This window comes from Elephas maximus, chromosome 22 (assembly GCF_024166365.1).
Source record: "Elephas maximus indicus isolate mEleMax1 chromosome 22, mEleMax1 primary haplotype, whole genome shotgun sequence".
NCBI classification, from domain to species: domain Eukaryota; kingdom Metazoa; phylum Chordata; class Mammalia; order Proboscidea; family Elephantidae; genus Elephas; species Elephas maximus.
This window is the reverse complement of record NC_064840.1, coordinates 31548003-31564972: the sequence shown is the minus strand read 5'-3', so window position 1 is coordinate 31564972 and position 16970 is coordinate 31548003. Positions and strand designations below refer to the sequence as shown.

Genomic DNA, 16970 nt, shown 5'->3' with positions numbered 1-16970 from the left:
GCTTGGTGAGCTAGTCCCAGCAAGTGGTTTGTCAACCTGCCAAGTCGTTGAGGCTTTTTAGAGTGTTTTTATATACATTTCCTTTCTAGAACCTCCTGGAGCAATAGAAAAAAAGTGGAGCGGGTGGAATGTTGGGGGCTAGAAGGAGCGCTGGGTTCCAGCCCCCTCCGCTCTGCCTGTCACTCATGCTGGGACATGAGAGCTGCTCAGCTCTTTTAGGCCTCAGGTTCCTCACCTGAAAAGGAAGGCCTGAGCGAAGGGACTCAGGTTCCTTCCAGCTCTATCGGACAAATGACAAAACAGGACTCCGGATTGGGGACGATTGATCCTGACTAGGGGTGCATGTCAAGGAAGATCAGCACATGGCCCAGATGGGGACAAATTTTGACACTTATGCTCCTACGAGGGAGCCCTGGTGGTCCAATGGTAAAACCGCTCGACTGCTGATAGAAAGGTCGGTGATTTGAACCCACCCAGTGGCTCCACGGGACAGAAGACCTAGAGATCTGCACCTGTGAAAATTACTGCCTTGGAAACCCTATGGGCAGTTCTACACTGTCCTGTAGGGTCGCTATGAGTCAGAATCGACTCCACGGCACAACAACATGCTCCTTAAGACGGCTCCTCGGCATTCCTTTTGGTTCATTGTGTGCATTTTCAGACTACCTTGTAGGTATCTACTCACCTGGAGTCAGTGAGGATTTATAGCAGCCTATGAGATCAAACTAAGTTAGAACATTTTTCCTTAAAACAAAAACAAAAAAAAAATCTGACTTTAGGAAGTTTTAGAAGAGGTGCTGGCCTTTTTTTCTAGTTGATCTTGAGGCCCCGTAGCCCTGGGAGCAAAGCTCCTGTGTTGACGATTTGAAGTGCTGCCAGGGTCTGCTTGAGTGATGAGACATGCATCATTTGTAACAAGCACACGGTTACCAGGATACCAACTGGTGAAAGTGCTGATAAACAGCTGGCTTTCTTAAGCCTCATTTACAAAATGAATTCTCTTAGATAATCCTCATCTCCAAATGGCTCCACAGTTGGGGGGGGGTCTATGTTGAAGAGTAGTGACTGCGATGACATTCAACCAAATAATAAACATCTGCTTTGTGCCAGATAGTGAGGCACAGAGAGGTTAAGTAACTTGCTTAAGGTCACACAGCTCCTATGTGGAGTTGCTCAGATTCAAATCTAGGTATTCTGGCTCCAGAAAACAGTATTTTTCCAGGGGAGACTGACAAGAGACTGGTTGATTATAATTCTTATGTGATGGAAAGTTCTAGTGCAGCACTGTCCAACAGAACTTTCTGCGATAATGGAAATGTTCTCTGTCTGTGCTGTCCAGTACAGTAGCCAGTAGCCACAAGTGGCTGTGGAATATGGTTAGCACAACTGAGGAACTGAATTCTTAAAATTATTTGATTTAGATTAAATTCAAGTAGCCACATGTGGCTGTTGTTATTGTTAGTTGCCACTGATTCAGACTCATGGTGACTGCATGTGTGCAGAGTAGAACTGCTCCATAGGGTTTTCAAGGCTGTGACCTCTCAGAAGCAGTTCACCAGGCCTGACTTCTGAGGTGCCTTAGTGTGGATTTGAACCACCAATCTTTTGGCTGATAGTTGTGTGCTTAACCATTTGCCCCACCCAGGGACTCCTCACATGTGACTAGAGGCTACCATATTGGACAGCACAGGTCTAGGGAATGGTGGGAGCCTGGGGGCTCCTGGGCCAGCCTTGATGGGGTTCAGGGAAGGCTTCCTAGTAGAAGAGTCATCAAAGCTGAAGTATGAAGGACAATAAGGAGGAAGGGGAGGGGCAATTCAGTGGACTGAGGGATCTGAGGGGAGGAGAGTGGGCTAGAGAAGTCACTGGGGGGGCTGGAGGGGGGATGGAGGAGGTAGAAGACTAATGAGATGGGGAGGGACAGGGCTTCAGGGTGGGGGAGTGGTACCGAAGGAGCTGCAGAGCCCAGCAGACCCCCACGAATGAAGGCCCCCATAGGGACTGCACCCTGACAGCCACGGGGAGCTATTAAAGGGTTTGGAGCAGGGACCCTGCAGGCTCAGATTTCAGTTTTGGAAGAGAGCATGCGGGAGGGGGGCAGGGCAGGAGGGAGGCAGGGAGATCTGGAGACTATTACAGGGAGTGAGTGGATAGCTGGCCAGGCTGGACGGAGTATTCTGAAAGGAGACTTCAGAGGACTTGGGGGTCAGTGTGATGTGGGGCTGAGGGTGAGAGGGGTGTCAGAGATGCCGCCCTTGGAGATCTTAAGTCTGAGGTTAAGCTGTGGAGGAAGAAGACCCATCCATGCCCATGGGGACTTCAGATTCCTTAACTTGGATCCCCAAGCCCTGCAAGGAAGACCTACAATAAGGGGAATGGTGAAGATTTATTTTTGGGGATGCCATTTATCCCTGGTGTGTCCAAAGGAGGTCAGGTAGTGACTCCCCTGCCTCATGCCCTAATTCTACCTTTAGAATCCTGCGGAATTTACCTGTTCAGATTTCCAGAGGCCACACCTGCAAATTCCTTCTGTAGCTCAGCATTGAGAGGACTCCCTGTCTCTTGGGTGTTTGAGGAACCAGGAAGAATCACGTTTTGCCAAGATTCCCTGATTCTGCCTGACTGGGTGAGGGGGAACCGTGGGAACAGATCCAACCAGGCAGCTCATGTCTCCTGAGCACTGAAGGCTTCCCAGAGATTATCCCATTGCAGCCTCAGAATGACCGATAAGAAACTGAGGTTTGGATGGGTGGAGTCCCCTTGCCCAGACCACACAGCTGGGGAGGAACAGAGACAGGTCTCAGCACTTGTCCCCAAGCTGTCACTCCTCTGCCTCCCACTGAGTTAGCACACTGCGGACAGACCAGTTAATGCTCTTGGCTACTAACCAAAAGGCTGGAGGTTCAAGCCCACCCAGAGGTACCTCAGAAGACCTGGCCATCTACTTTTGAAAAATCAGCCATTGACAACTCTGTGGAGCACAGTTCTACTCTGACACACATGCGGTCGCTATGAGTTGAAGTCAACATGATGGCAAAACCAAACCCTTGACCGTCGAGTTGGTTCCGACTCATGGCAACCCCCGTGTTTGTCAGAGTAGGACTGTGCTCCACAGGGCTTTCTTGGCTGTAATCTTCACAGAAGCAGATTGCTGGGCCTTTCTCCAGCAGCACCACTGGGTAAGTTCAAACTGCCAACCTTTAGGTGAGCAGTGAAGTGCAAACCATTTGAGCCACCCAGGGACCTAACCCAATGGCAACAGGTTTTTGTTTTGTTTACTGGTGTGGACAGGCTGGGCGTCCAGCTTGCAGCCATCTTTAGTGATGACAAGTTCACCAGGAGCAACTCCTAAGGCCCCAACCTCTGCCTCTGAGTCTGACCCCAGAAGGGGATTAAGCTAGGGAATGACGGATTCCCTAACATCTTAGAGATCAGTGAGCAGCGGGGACTGCACTCAGATGATCACTTCCTGGGTCCCAGGGAGTCCTGTTAAGGGGCTGGGTGTCTTAGCATGTCAGGTGACCTTTCAAGGTGATGATAGATAGGTAGGTAGGTAGACAGATAGACAGACAGATAAATAGAATGAAACAGAAAAAGAAAAGAAGGGAAAGGAGGGAGGGAGAAAGGGAGGGAGGGAAGAAAGGAAGGAAAGAATGAAAGAAAAAAGAAAAAAAATTCCCTCAAATGGGAACTGACTTCACCCCCAAAGCATGCTAAGAGGCACCCTCCATGCTGCTAAGGGGCTTGGAAATCAGAAAAACTGTCCTGAGGCTGGCTGGCATGCTATCAAGATTCAAAGCCTTAAATATCTACCACCCTTTGACCTGGTGATTCATACGAATTCTTCTATGGGAAAACCACAGAGGTGTGTCAGGTTAGCCTCAAGGATGTTCATTCTGTTGCTGATGATAATAGTGGGGGAAAATCAGCAATCTAAATGTCCAATACTTGGGGACTAGTTAAATGGACAGTGTTGCGTCCGTACAGTGGAATACTCCTCAGCCATTGAAGATGATGCTGTAGATGAATATTTCTGACCCAGGAAGAAAATTCTAGATAGGCCCATGCCAGGATATTGTGGTTGGATGATGGGTTATTTTCAGATGTTATTCATTGTGCTTTTCTATAATTTCAAAATGTTTTACAAGGAACATGTATTATTTTGATAATTAAAAAAAGAAATGGATTCTACAGGGAGTGGAATTAGAGGTGTTTGGATAGTGACTGTTACTGTTGTTGTTAGCTGTCGTCGAGTCAGCTCCGACTCATGTTGACCCCATGTAGAACAGAAAGAAATGTTGCCCAGTACTGCGCCATCTTCATGATCACTGGTGTGCTCAAGTCCACTGTTGCAGCCACTGTGTATTTTGAGTCCCTTCTTTTTTTCCAGGCCAGGGGGCTCACCTCCCAGCACTGTATCGAACAGGGGACTCATCTCGCAGCATTGTATTGAACAGGGGGCTCATCTCCCAGCACAGTATCGAACAGGGGGCTCACCTTCCAGCACTGTATCGAAGAGGGGGCTCATCTTGCAGCACTGTATCGAACAGGGGGCTCATCTCCCAGCACTGTGTCGAACAGGGGGCTCATCTCCCAGCACTGCGTCGAACAGGGGGCTCATCTCCCAGCACTGTATCGAACAGGGGGCTCATCTCGCAGCACTGTATCAGACAAAGGGCTCATCTCCCAGCACTATTTCGAACAGGGGGCTCATCTTGCAGCACTGTATTGAACAGGGGGCTCATCTCGTAGCACTGTATCGAACAGGGGGCTCATCTCCCAGCACTGTATCAAACAGGGGGCTCATCTCGCAGCACTGTATCAAACAGGGGGCTCACCTCCCAGCACTGTATCGAACAGTATTCTGTTGTGACCCATAGGGCTTCCACAGGCTGTTAGAAGGAGACCACCAGGCCTTTCTTCCTAGTCTGTCTTAGTCTAGAAGCTCCGCTGAAACCTGTCCACCGTGGGTGACCCTGCTGGTATTTGCAATACTGATGGCATAGCTTCCAGCATCGCAGCAACACGCATGACACCACAGTAGGACAGACTGACGGCTGGTGGGGCGACATTGTTAGGGTCTGTCAATGTGGCCATCTACCAGAGGTGATGGAGGGATTTATTCTGAGTTCCCACCCTTGCGTACACCTCAGTCACAGCCTTCCCTTGAATGCCGTGGAGTATGTGAGTGTCCCCAAAGGGTGAGAGAAAGAATGGGAAAGGAGGCAAGCATTTATTAGGCATTTCCTGAGTTCCAGGCCCTGTACTAGGACCTGTCTTGTGAGTCATTTCGCTTGGCATCAGTGCCCCTGGGGTGACCACCGTTTCCTCCCTAGATCCTTGTAACTTCTCTGTGCTGCAGAGAGGGAGACCACAGCCCTGACTGAGCTCCTACAGCAAAGTGCTTGTTCCTTAGCTTACTTGACTAAGGATGGTCCCATAGAAGCTGAGAAGAGGTGTGCTCCCCAGCCTCTGGGAGGAGCATAAACTGCTGGGAAACACCCACTCCACCTTCACTAAGTATCTACTATATGCCAGGCAGGCTCTGTGTGGGGGAGCAGAGACGATGGAGCGTCCCCACCTTAAAGGATCCATCAGATGTGTTACAGGATCCCCGGGACAGTATCTGTGTTGTACTCCCCCCACCACCCCGGCTCCCCAGTGCCTGGCACATAGTAGGTGCTCAGTAAATATTTGTTGACCGAATAATTTATATGTCAAACTTTACGGGGTACAATTGACAAGCTGTCTGGAGTAGGCAGGAGGAGTTCAGGGGAATGAGAGATCACTTGGGCTGGAGTGGCTTTGGGTGGGAAGGATGGATAGGAAGGGGGAACAGCATGACAAAGGCTCAGAGGCCGGGAATGTGTGAGGCTCGTGTGGGAGGTAGTGAGTAGGTCAGGGAGGGTGGGACAGAGGGTTTATTTGGGGCAGGAGTAGGAGATGGAACTGGATTGAAAATTTGGGGCTTCACAGCAAGGGGCCTTGGATTTCAGCAAGAGGGCAGTAGGGAGCCACTGAAGGTTTTTGAGCAGGAGACAAGCAACCTGAGACAATCCAGCTATGCTCCTGGCCGTAAATGGAACACAAAGAGTGAAGAAGATCCCTGTTGCTCTTTCTGGAATTGGGGGTGAGATCGTCCTCACCCCCTACTCCCTGCCACATCCCTCATCCAAGGGCCCCCATCAAAGTTCCCCTCTAAAACAACTGGGAGCATCGTTCAAAACTCAGGCAGTCCAGGCCATTTGAACTGTCACTGTGCCAATGGCCTGTGGAATTGGGTTTCTGGTTTTGCCTTGAGTCCACCAACTCCTCCCCACTCAAATGCCTGAGCGGTTGCGGGTTCCATGGTTACATCACAGAGAATGGGCTTTTAATTTGCTGAGCCAATGAGAGTTAGGGAAGCCACAGATCAGTCTTTCAGTGGAGATATATGGGTCACCCTTGGTGAGCCAGGCCCTGGGCTCGGCCCTGTGGTCAGTTCCGTGGTAACCACCAGGATGCTTGCTCCCTGCCCACCCTTTGGAGCATTCATGGCCAGGGCGGGACTCATAACTGGCCAGGTAATGATAGCACAGAGGGGTCAATGCCGCACGGGACCCAAGGGTGACCAGTGAGGACTTGGGGTCCATGACCACTGCCCAGGTTTGAATTCCCCTTGCCATTGACTGGCTGTTTGATTTGGGGCACATCACTTCACATGGCCAGGCCTCAGTTTTCTCTTCTGTACAACGGGAATGGTAGTCAGATCCACCTCATAGGATTGTGATGGGACAGGAATTCAGCGAGGTGATGGGTGTCATTGGCTTAGCTCGACACCTGACAGAAGTTAAATCCTCCAGGGGTGTTTGAGGTGCTGATAGGGGAAGCATGGTGGAGGGAGCCCTAAGAGGGGGCTTAAACCAGACTGAGTCCAGGGAGCATTGACAACTGAGAGAAGTTTGCCCTGGCTGTGGTGTGCGGTGGGGTGCAGTGCACTAGGGAGGGGCTGGGTGATGCCAGCAGAGCCCTGGAAGCCAGAGACGGTGGCCAGTTCATCCCAGTTTGCTCAATTTTCGCATTGAAAGTCTCACATCCCATCCCCTTGGGCAAACTGGAATGGTTGCCCACCCCAGTGCCTAGCCAAGACATTTGTACCCATGAGGACAGTAGGAGCTTTGGTGGCACAAGCAGTTTGTGTTCGACTACTAACCTAAAGGTTGGCAGTTTGAACCCACCCAGTGGCACTATAGAACAAAGTCCTGGCAATCTGCTTCCAAAAAGATTCCAGCCAAGAAAACCCTATGGAGCAGTTCTACCCTGTAACACAAGCGGTTGCTGTGAGTCAGAACTGACTCCACGGCAACAGGTTTAGGGTTTTTGGGGGGTCTGAGGACAATGGGGAGCTGGGGCAGGCCTGAACGGAGGTGATGCGATGTGATGTGTGTCAGCTGCCACGGTGTTCTGTGCCCTTTCCCCTTGGAAACCTCTCACCTGGTTTGTCTTTGCAGGACCAGCTGAAGCAGTGTTTTTCCAGGCGGCCGCCCGAGGCCAAGGACACCGACACCCTCGTGCGGGAAGCCGACAGCCAGTATGGGACGTGGACAGAGCAGCACCAGAGCAGGGAGAGGTAGGGCAGGTGGCAGGGGCTCCCTCTGCGGGAGGGAGGTCTTCGCGGGGCCAGGCAGCCCACCCGCTGCCTGATTTCAGTGCCACCCACCCAACCAGCTGATTTCTGCCTTATTAGAATGCCTGTCATTATAAGAACACATCATTCTTATTGTAAAAAGACATTTAGAAAGTACAGAAAAAATTATAAAGGAAATGAATGAAAAGCAGCTGTAATCCCAGCGTGCAGACAGAACACTCAGTAATGTTTTTGTTACATTTCTTTCTGTTATATGTCAGACTTTCTTCTATATGTCACTGTGTGTATATGTGTGTGTTTTTATGTATGCGTATGTATGTGTATATATATATATACCTATCTCTCTATCTAGGTATCCAATTAATGTTCTATAAAGTCCCCACGAACACTGATGTAACACATACCTTTCTACCTCAGCTGGGAAGTTTTCACCACTGTGTGCGTGCTGAAGTGCCATGAATATTTTTAGCAAATGGGCAAATTCGCAAATACCGAATCCACGAATAATGATTGACTGTATATTTATGTATATAGGAACATAGTATACATATGGCTTTATAAACTATACCTGTATGTAACACCGCCACTGTAAAACGGATTCTAGGGCCCTCCAATGTCAGACTGGCTAGGAGGAGACATTAGTGCTGTGGCAGAAGCCTGAACGTTATTGAGTATCACCTGGATCCAGGAGGCAGGCAGGCCGGGGCTCAAATCCCAGCTTCACCTTAACTGGCTGTGGGACCCTGGGTAAATTACTTAGATGTTTAAATTTTATTTTTCTCCTCCATAGAGAGAGAATGATGCTTATTAAAAAAAAGTTGCCGTCGAGTCAATTCTAACTCATGGCAACCCCATATGTGTCAGAGTAGAATCGAGTTCCATAGGGTTTTCAAGGGCTGATTTTTCAGAAGTACATTGCCAGACCTTCTTCCAAGGCACCTCTGGGTGGACTGGAATCTCCAACTTTTTGGTTAGCAGTCAAGCACATTAACTGTTTGCACTACCCTGGGACTCCACTTAGAGAAATAGTCAGTGTTTATTGAACATCTATACCCAGCACTGTTTCTAAGCACTTAAACGTGTTAATTCATTTAATCCTGTTACCCCTTTTTGCAAAGGAGAAAGCTGAGGCACCCCACTGCATAGGGCTGTTGGGAGGATAAGTGTGGCGGGACTTTCATATGCTGTATCTGTTATTATTTTTAAAATACCGTTTTCCTTCTCGGGTAGGATCGAGCACAGTAGTGGCTTTGCCTCTGGAAGGCACTGCCCTTCTAAGCAGGTGGAGTCAGCCTTCCCCAGCCTAGGCTGCAGGTCACAGTCTTGAAGCCAGCTGTGTCACCGTGTGACTCAGTTTCCCCATCTGTGGGTATTATGCCCAGTCAAGGAAACTAAGGCTCAGAGAGAGGCAGGGACTGCCCACTATGTCTGTGGCTTTACTGGACTTGAGCCCAGGTCCCCTGCCCCAGGTTTTGGAGTGGTCATACCTCTCCACGGGTATGTCCCATAGCAATAGCTGATGTTAAAGTGAGGCTGCAGCTGATAGGATTGAAAATGGGTCAGAAAAAGAAAAAGGGAAGCAGAGGTTTCTGATAGTGCTTTGAAAAGCTTTTTTTTTTTTTGCTAACCTATGAAAATGTGTTTACTTAATACGCAAAGAACCCTGGTGGTGCGATGGTGAAGTGCTCAGGTGCTAACCAAAAGGTCAGCTTTTTGAACCCACCAGCGGCTCCTCAAAAGAAAGACCTGGTAGTCTGCTCCTGTAAATATTGTAAACCCAGTGGGGCCATTCTGCTCTGTCCCGTAGGGTCACTATGAATCAGAACTGACTCCACGGCACCTAACAACAAGAAAACGGGAAGCGGAGGTTTCTGATAGTGCCCAGGAAAGTTTGTTGTTTTTTTTTTGGTGAGAGGGTGGGGTGGCTAACCTGTGAAATGTGTTTAGTTGATGAGCTTACCTATGTTCCACTTGTGGAAACCCTGGTGGCATAGTGGTTAAGTGCTGTGGCAGCTAACCAAAGGGCTGGCAGTTCGAATCCACCAGGTGCTTCTTGGAAGCTCTATGGGGGCCGTTCTACTCTGTCCTATAGGGTCGCTATGAGCTGGAATCGACTCCATGGCAATGGGTTTTTGTTTGTTGTTTTTATTTCACTAGAAGGCTTTTGCAAGAGCCCTGATCTGAAATCCTGGAGACCTGGGTCTCGGTTTTGCCCATTTTACCATGCGACCCTGGGGAGGCCTTTCTCTCACCTGAACTTAGTCTGCCAGCTTTCCAAGAAGGGCTGAAAACTGGCCAGTGGCATCTGGAATCTTCCCCGTGAGCGCCCCTGCTGTCTTCTAGGAGTGCTGCAGCCTACCCTCCCAAGCCTGCTGAGTGTCTGTGCTCCCAGCCATGGGGCGCTGGCGCCATCTGCTGCCTCCACGGTGGTATCCCCCACATTTTTGGCTGGCTTAGGTTTAATTGGAAACCCTGGTGGCGTAGTGGTTAAGTGCTATAGCTGCTAACTAAAGGGTTGACAGTTCAAATCCGCCAGGCGCTCCTTGGAAACTCTACGGGGCAGTTCTACTCTGTCCTATAGGGTTGCTATGAGTCGGAATCGACTCGACGGATTTGGTTAGGTTTAATTGACCCGGCAACCCCAACATACTTCATATTCCAAGCAATAAAATTACCCAGAGCTGACCAAAAATGTGATTCGAGTCCACAGTGCAACACCAGTATGCCTGGGTGGAAGGTTCTGCTTGAAGGTGCAGCTTGGGGGCATCTCAGGGCAGACCCACCCACTAGGGAGGGAGAGTCCCAGCCTTTGCTCAGGGTAAGGGTATCGTATGTCCTGGATGCTAGGCTTTTACAGTGTCTTTTGTTTTGGTTTGTTTGTTCATTTGTTTTTTGAAGTGTGTGCTTGTGGGAGGAGCAAGTAATGGCTTGATTTATTCATAAATTTTCTGTATTATGTGGTTTCAATTACCTAAAATAACAAAAACAAAAACCAGTTGCCATTGAGTCAGTTCTGACTCATGGCAGCCCCGTGCGTGTCAGAGTAGAACTGTGCGCCGCAGGGTTTTCAATAGCTGATGTTTGGGAAGTAGATCATCAGGCCTTTCTTCCAAGGCACCTCCGGGTGGACTCAAACTTCAGCCTTTCAGTTAGCAGTCAAGCATGCTAACCATTTGACTACCCACGGACTCCTCAGTTACCTAAAACGTGTTGCCATCAAGTTGATTCCAACTCGTAGCAGGGTGAGAGATGCCAGAGCTAAGACAGGAGCAAAGATGTGGGCTCTAGAGTCAGACCGCATGGGTTTAATTCCAGTTCGGCCCCTTTGGGCAAGCTGTTTTGTATCTCTATGCCTTGGTTTCCCTTCAGTGAGGTTAATATTTAATTTCATGAGGCTAATCCTACCTCATAGAATTTCACAGAGGATTAAATGATGCAGTTTTTAGCACAGTGCCTGGCACATAGTACATGCTCAGTAAATCCTCACTGAATGAATGAAACAGTTCAGAAGATCCCCGTCCCCTGCTCTTCCATGGGTAACTGCTGATAATTGGTTGCCCAACAGAAATACAAGGTGAGCTGCAAGTGAGACAACGTGTAATTTTAAAAGTTCTAGAGGGCAGAAATATTTCAGTGGTAGAATTCTCACCTTCTATGGGAGACCCGAGTTCAATTCCCAGCCAGTGCACCTCGTGGGCAGCCACCACTCATCTGTCAGTGGAGGCCTGCCTGTTGCTGATGCCGAACAGGCTTCAGAGGAGCTGCCAGACTAAGACAGACTAGGAAGAAAGGCCCTGACCATCTACTTGCAAAAATCAGGCAGTGAAAACTCTGTGGATTACAGTGGTCTGATCTGCAACCGATCACGTCGATGGCACAGGACGGACGGGGCCGCATTTCATTCCATTGTGCATAGAGTCACGATGAGTCAGGGGCCAACTCAGCGGCAGCTAACAACAATGACAGTAGCCACATTGAACGAATCAAAAAAAAGAGGTGAAATTATTTTTCACAGTGTATTTTTTGAACCCAATAAATCCAAAATATCATTTTAACATGTATTCGATTCGATATAAGTCAATATAATACGTTGTTAGATATTTCACAACCTTTTTCCATTCAAAGTCTTGGAGATCCAACGTGTGCTTTACCCTTATGGTACATCTTAACTTGCACTAGCCACACTGTGAGGGCTCGATAGCCACACGTGGCCAGTGGCTCTGGATTCAGACAGCACAGGGTTAGAGGCTTTTTGAACGGGACAAGACTGACCCTTTGTTGTTCCCCAAAGGAGACAGCACACCCCGCACCATACTTTCTGTTCTCTGAAGTTCCGTTCTCTGAAGCAGACTCCCGACCATGTCTCCTTTCCCCCCTTTTCTGCAGCTTGGCCCCCGAGTCCCCATCCCCGGACAGCAGTGCCTCGTCAGCACGGAAACAGCCCCCCAGTAGCCGCTTGCCCTCCCTGTCATCCCAGACGGAGCCCACCTCGGCCGGGGACCTGAACGACAGCTCCAGGGGCCAGCGGAGCACCAGCGTGGACCGCTCCAGCACAGACCTGGACTCCACCGACGGAACGGAGGGGCCACCCCTGCCAGACGCCTGCCCAGCGCAGAGAGAGGACGACTTCTCCTTCATCAGTGTAAGTCGCCGCTGAAACCAGTCGTCTCTCCCTAGAGATTCGGTGCATCACATTAGATTGTGTCATAGGAGGTGATTCTGTTACATTGCATTAGATGACATTATAAAACAGCAGCTTGCGTAGGGTTTGGTCAAACCACCGAGAATCATAGCCTAGCCAAGCTGACACGTGAAATGAATCCCATAAAAGAGGCTTTCGTTAGGGTCTTAAGTTCCAGCATCTCCCAGTAGAGTGCCTACTTCAGGTACCAGCTGTGTATCTTGGGGCACATGTCTTCACCTCTCCGAGCCTTGGCTTCCTGATCCATTATAACCAGCGTGATGGGCTCTACAATCACATGTGTTCAAATTAAACTGGTTCCCCTTCACCTGCCAGATGAGCAGGAATCTGGCCTCTGACCTCTGAGGAGGGTGGGTAGGGAGGTCTGTCTGAGTCTTATAATTCCAGGCAGGAAGGGCCTGGAGTTGGCTCAGACCAATTCTGCCAGACGTTCCCACCAAGGTCTCGCTCGGTGGAAGTGTCCCTGCTGCTGGGGGATCCAGTCTGTCTGTGAATGGGTAGTGGCTGTTCTAGGCAGGGAAGCTCCCGCAGCCATAGGCCTCCCCATATGGGTTCCCAGAGCAGCCCCTAGAACTGAATTCTACCAGTCCCCAAGCACAGCCACCCGCTGGATGTCAGCCGCCTGGGAGCCCAGGTTTTACTGCCTTGTGATCCAGCCCCTCACAGACCAGCACCTGTCCTTTCCCTGCTGGGGCCACACCTCCCAGGGTCAGGCTGAGCTTCCTTTACAACCTAGAAACACAGGGGCCTTATGACCCTCCTTCCCTGACAATAGGGCCACCTGCCTACACTCCTGAGGGCCCAACAAGGGGCTCTGTCCTGGCATAAAGCCCTGTGTCCACACTCTCAGATTTCCTCCAGAGGAGAAACACCCCCTTATTGGGAGATGGGTGTCTTAGGATTCTCTAGAGAAACATACAGTTGTGGGGCCTGGCAAGTCCAGGGTCCATGGTCAGCCGGCAGGCTGGAGCCTTCTGCAGGCTCACACCCCAGGATCTCCAGGTCAGGTGACAGGAAGAGTCCAGAGTCCAGAAAGAAAACCACTTCTGCCAAAATACCCATTTATAGTCTGGGGAAAGGAGCCCCGGTGGCGTGGTGGTTAAGCCCTCAGCTGCTAACTGAAAGGTCGGTGGTTTGAACCCACCAGCCACTCCATGGGAGAAAGATGTGGCATTCTGCTTCCGTAAAGATTCACAGCCTTGGAAACTCTATGGGACAGTTCTGCTCTGACCTAGAGGGTCTCTATGAGTTGGAATCGACTTGACAGCAACGGGGTTTTTGTTCTGTTTTGTTTTTAAAGTCTCGGGACAGACTACACCCTAAGGAAACTCCCCTTTCAACTGATTGATGGATTGTGTTAGATGGTATCTTGAAAGGTGATTACATTACCTTATATTAGATTACATTATGCAGCAGCAGCTGGTGTTTGGCCAATCCACTGGGAATCATGGTCTCACCAAGTTGACACATAAAATGAACCATCACAGGGGGCTTCCTTTAGGGCCTCAAAGGAGATTCGCCTTCCTAAGGATGGTCAAGGTCTCTCACCAGCACCTCGAGATAAAGACAGAGGCAGAGAAAGACACATGTTCGGTCTTCATTGGCACATCGTGCTATATAAACACAGATGTAGCTGTGCCCCCCTCCCTGGGTTGTTGTAAGGATTTAGTTAGATAAGGTGTTCAGTTATTCATTCAACAAACATTCATTGAGTTCCCCACTATGTGCTGGGCATTGCTCTAGCTTACATGCTTGTATGATGTCACTGAGCCGTCGAATAATTTCCTGGAGTCCCCCCAGAACATTAGGAAGCTCCTTCTCAGCAGTGTCCTTTATAAACAACAGCACCAGTGTGAACAGCCCCTGTCACTGAGTGTCGGCCACTGGTCCACATACATGCTAATAACTCCCAGAGACAAAACTCATCACTCCGTTTTGCAGATGAGGAAGTTAAGTCGCCAATGAGTGGTTTCAAATGCTAGCTGTCCCTAAGCACAGGCTTAGCTGTTTATTTCACCTATGCTAAGGCTTGCCTGAACTCCCTGGGTGGTGTGAACAGTTAACGCTCTCAGCTGCCAACTGAAACATTAGAGGTTTGAGTCCACCTAGACGCACGTTGGAAGGAAGGCCCTGGTGATCTACTTCAAACAATCAACATTGAAAACCCTATGGGACACAGTTTTTCTCTGACACACATGGGGCCACCATGAGTTGGAATTGGCTCAATGGCAACTGGAAGGTTTGCCTAGTGTGATGTGGGTCTTCCATGAGGACCACTTGGAGGCTGGGGGCTTGAAAGGGGAAATGGTGCACTAAGAAATTCAACCCCTGTTCACATTGAGGCTGAAGCAGTGGCCTTGTAGAAACAGAACCCCTCCCCCGACCCCCCACCACCCCATTTTGGGCTAGTAGGAGCCAACGCCGTCCTTCAATTGGGGTAGTTGGAACTTCCCACTCTCTGAGTCTGAGAAGGTTGTTTCCTTGGGTTGCTGGAGAAGTGTGCCTTTCTTGTGGGGATGACAGGCTCTTCTCATAAGGGTGGCAGACCCAGACCAGTTCCTCCACTGGACACTGTTGTGACAGATTTGGAAACAGGTCTTTCCTCTGCCTCCACTGGAGGCGGGTAGGGGCTGTCACACACCAGCTCTTGGAAATGATTCACTGAAACTAGCCTGTTATCCCTAACTTAAAATGCCATGGATGACAAAACTTCTCAAAAGTGCCCCCAAGAAGAAATAACAACCTTTCTACGCAAGTGCAGGAGCTTGTCTGGAAGAGAGAAACATCTGGTCCTCACAACTCTCAGGTTCGAGCCTTAGTCAGGTGGCAGCTGAAATAAGGGCCTCCCATGCCTTAGCTCACTGAATTCTCCCACCCACCCTGTGAAGAGAGTGATATGATTAGCCCCATTTTACAAATGAGGACACCCCAAGCTCAAAGTCACACAGGTAGGATTTGAACAAAGCAGGATTTGAACCCAGAACTCTGAGCTCTTTGTCATCCTCTCCCGGGAGATCACTGAGCCAGTTTGCTTCCCAATATGCTTGCTGGGCCCACCACCGCCTTCCTAGAGATAGTTTGCCCCCACAGCCCTTTCACTGGGATCTTCGTAAACCATCACTGACCTGCCATCTGCCTCTGCTTTTCATGTGTGTCCTCCAGGATGATTGAGAACGAATGCCGGGTGCTTAGTGGGGCAGTTCCTCCACCCTTCCCACCTGAGCCACAGAGTATTCTTAGTAGAGAGGGGACCTGGGTGAGAGCCTCTGAGCTTGAGGACACTTTTCTGAATAAACCAGAAACCAGTTGCTGTCGAGTTGGCTTCAACTCCTGGTGACCCCATGTGTGTCAGAGTAGAACTGTGCTCTATAGGGTTTTCAGTGGCTGATTTTTCAAAAGCAGATTGCCAGACCTTTCTTTCAAGGCACCTTTGGGTAGACTCAAACCTCCAACCTTTCAGTTAGCGTCCAAGTGCATTAATCGTTTAACCCACCCAAGGACTTCAAAACCAGTTGCTGTTGAGTTGACTTCAACTCATGGTCACCCCATGTGTGTCAGAGTAGGCGTTTTCCTTTATTGTGTGCCTACTATGTGCCAGGCACAGTGATAGGGCACTCGGGTTCATTGGTGCATTTGATCCTTGCAACCAGCCTACATGGCATATTTCACGGAGAAACTTAGGATGTTCAGGTCACTCTCAAAATGTGGAAACGTTGGCCCATATACCACCTAAATAGCATCTTGTGTATCAGTGACACTACATGTACCGTCTTTGAGTGATGCCATAACTGATGGATGGTGCCCTCAATTGATGGTCTCCTTGCTTTTTTCATTTTCCTCTTACGCTGTCCCCAAAGCAAACCTCAGTCCTCGACTCAAGTGCCCTAAAGACCCGTGTGCAGCTCAGCAAGAGAAGCCGCCGCCGGGCTCCCATCTCCCACTCTCTGCGGCGCAGCCGACTCAGTGAGTCAGAGAGCAGGTCCCCTTTGGAGGAGGAGCTTGACAGCACGTGGATGTTCAAGGACTCAACAGGTATGCCATGCCCTCTCTCCACCACAGGCATCACACTGAACTGCAGGAGGTGCTTAGGTTAAACACTGGGAAGAATTTCCTGACTTTGGAGGCTTTAGGACATGAGAACACATTCGTATAGGAAACTATAATTTCCTACTTTGTAGAAATCATCAGAAAATAGGATAAAACAAATTGAGAGATGATATATTATTTAGGGCCCTTTGGGTTGAAAGGGACAGAAACACAATAGGATTTTGCTATTTCTGATTTTTATCTTTATTGAATTCATTCTTATACTTTCTTTAGGCTTGTTTGCTGGTGTTTTCCTAGATTCTTGAATTGAAAGATCAGTGAATTTATTGTCAGCCTTTTTTGTTTTCTAATAAATATTTAAGGCTATACATTTGCGGAAACCCTGGTGGCGTAGTGGTTAAGTGCTACAGCTGCTAACCCAAGGGTCGGGAGTTCAAATCCGCTAGGCGCTCCTTGGAAACTCTACGGAGCAGTTCTACTCTGCTCTATAGGGTCGCTATGAGTCGGAATCGACTCGACGGCACTGGGTTTGGTTTTTTGGTTTTTTTATACATTTGCTTCTCAGGACTGCTTTGGCTGCATTCCGTATCAAAA

At 49.4% G+C, this 16970-nt stretch overlaps 1 protein-coding gene across 10 annotated transcripts in view; it reads left to right on the top strand.

Moving 5' to 3' along the window:
* The window catches only part of KIAA1671 (KIAA1671 ortholog), a 239253-nt gene that overhangs the window by 207147 nt on the left and 15136 nt on the right, over positions 1-16970 (top strand). For all 10 annotated transcript variants that reach the window (XM_049866981.1, XM_049866980.1, XM_049866979.1 and 7 more), the window contains 3 exons: positions 7491-7609; positions 12014-12269; positions 16187-16361. In XM_049866981.1, the coding sequence (XP_049722938.1) occupies positions 7491-7609; positions 12014-12269; positions 16187-16361 (550 nt within the window). The remainder of the gene's footprint in view (positions 1-7490; positions 7610-12013; positions 12270-16186; positions 16362-16970) is intronic.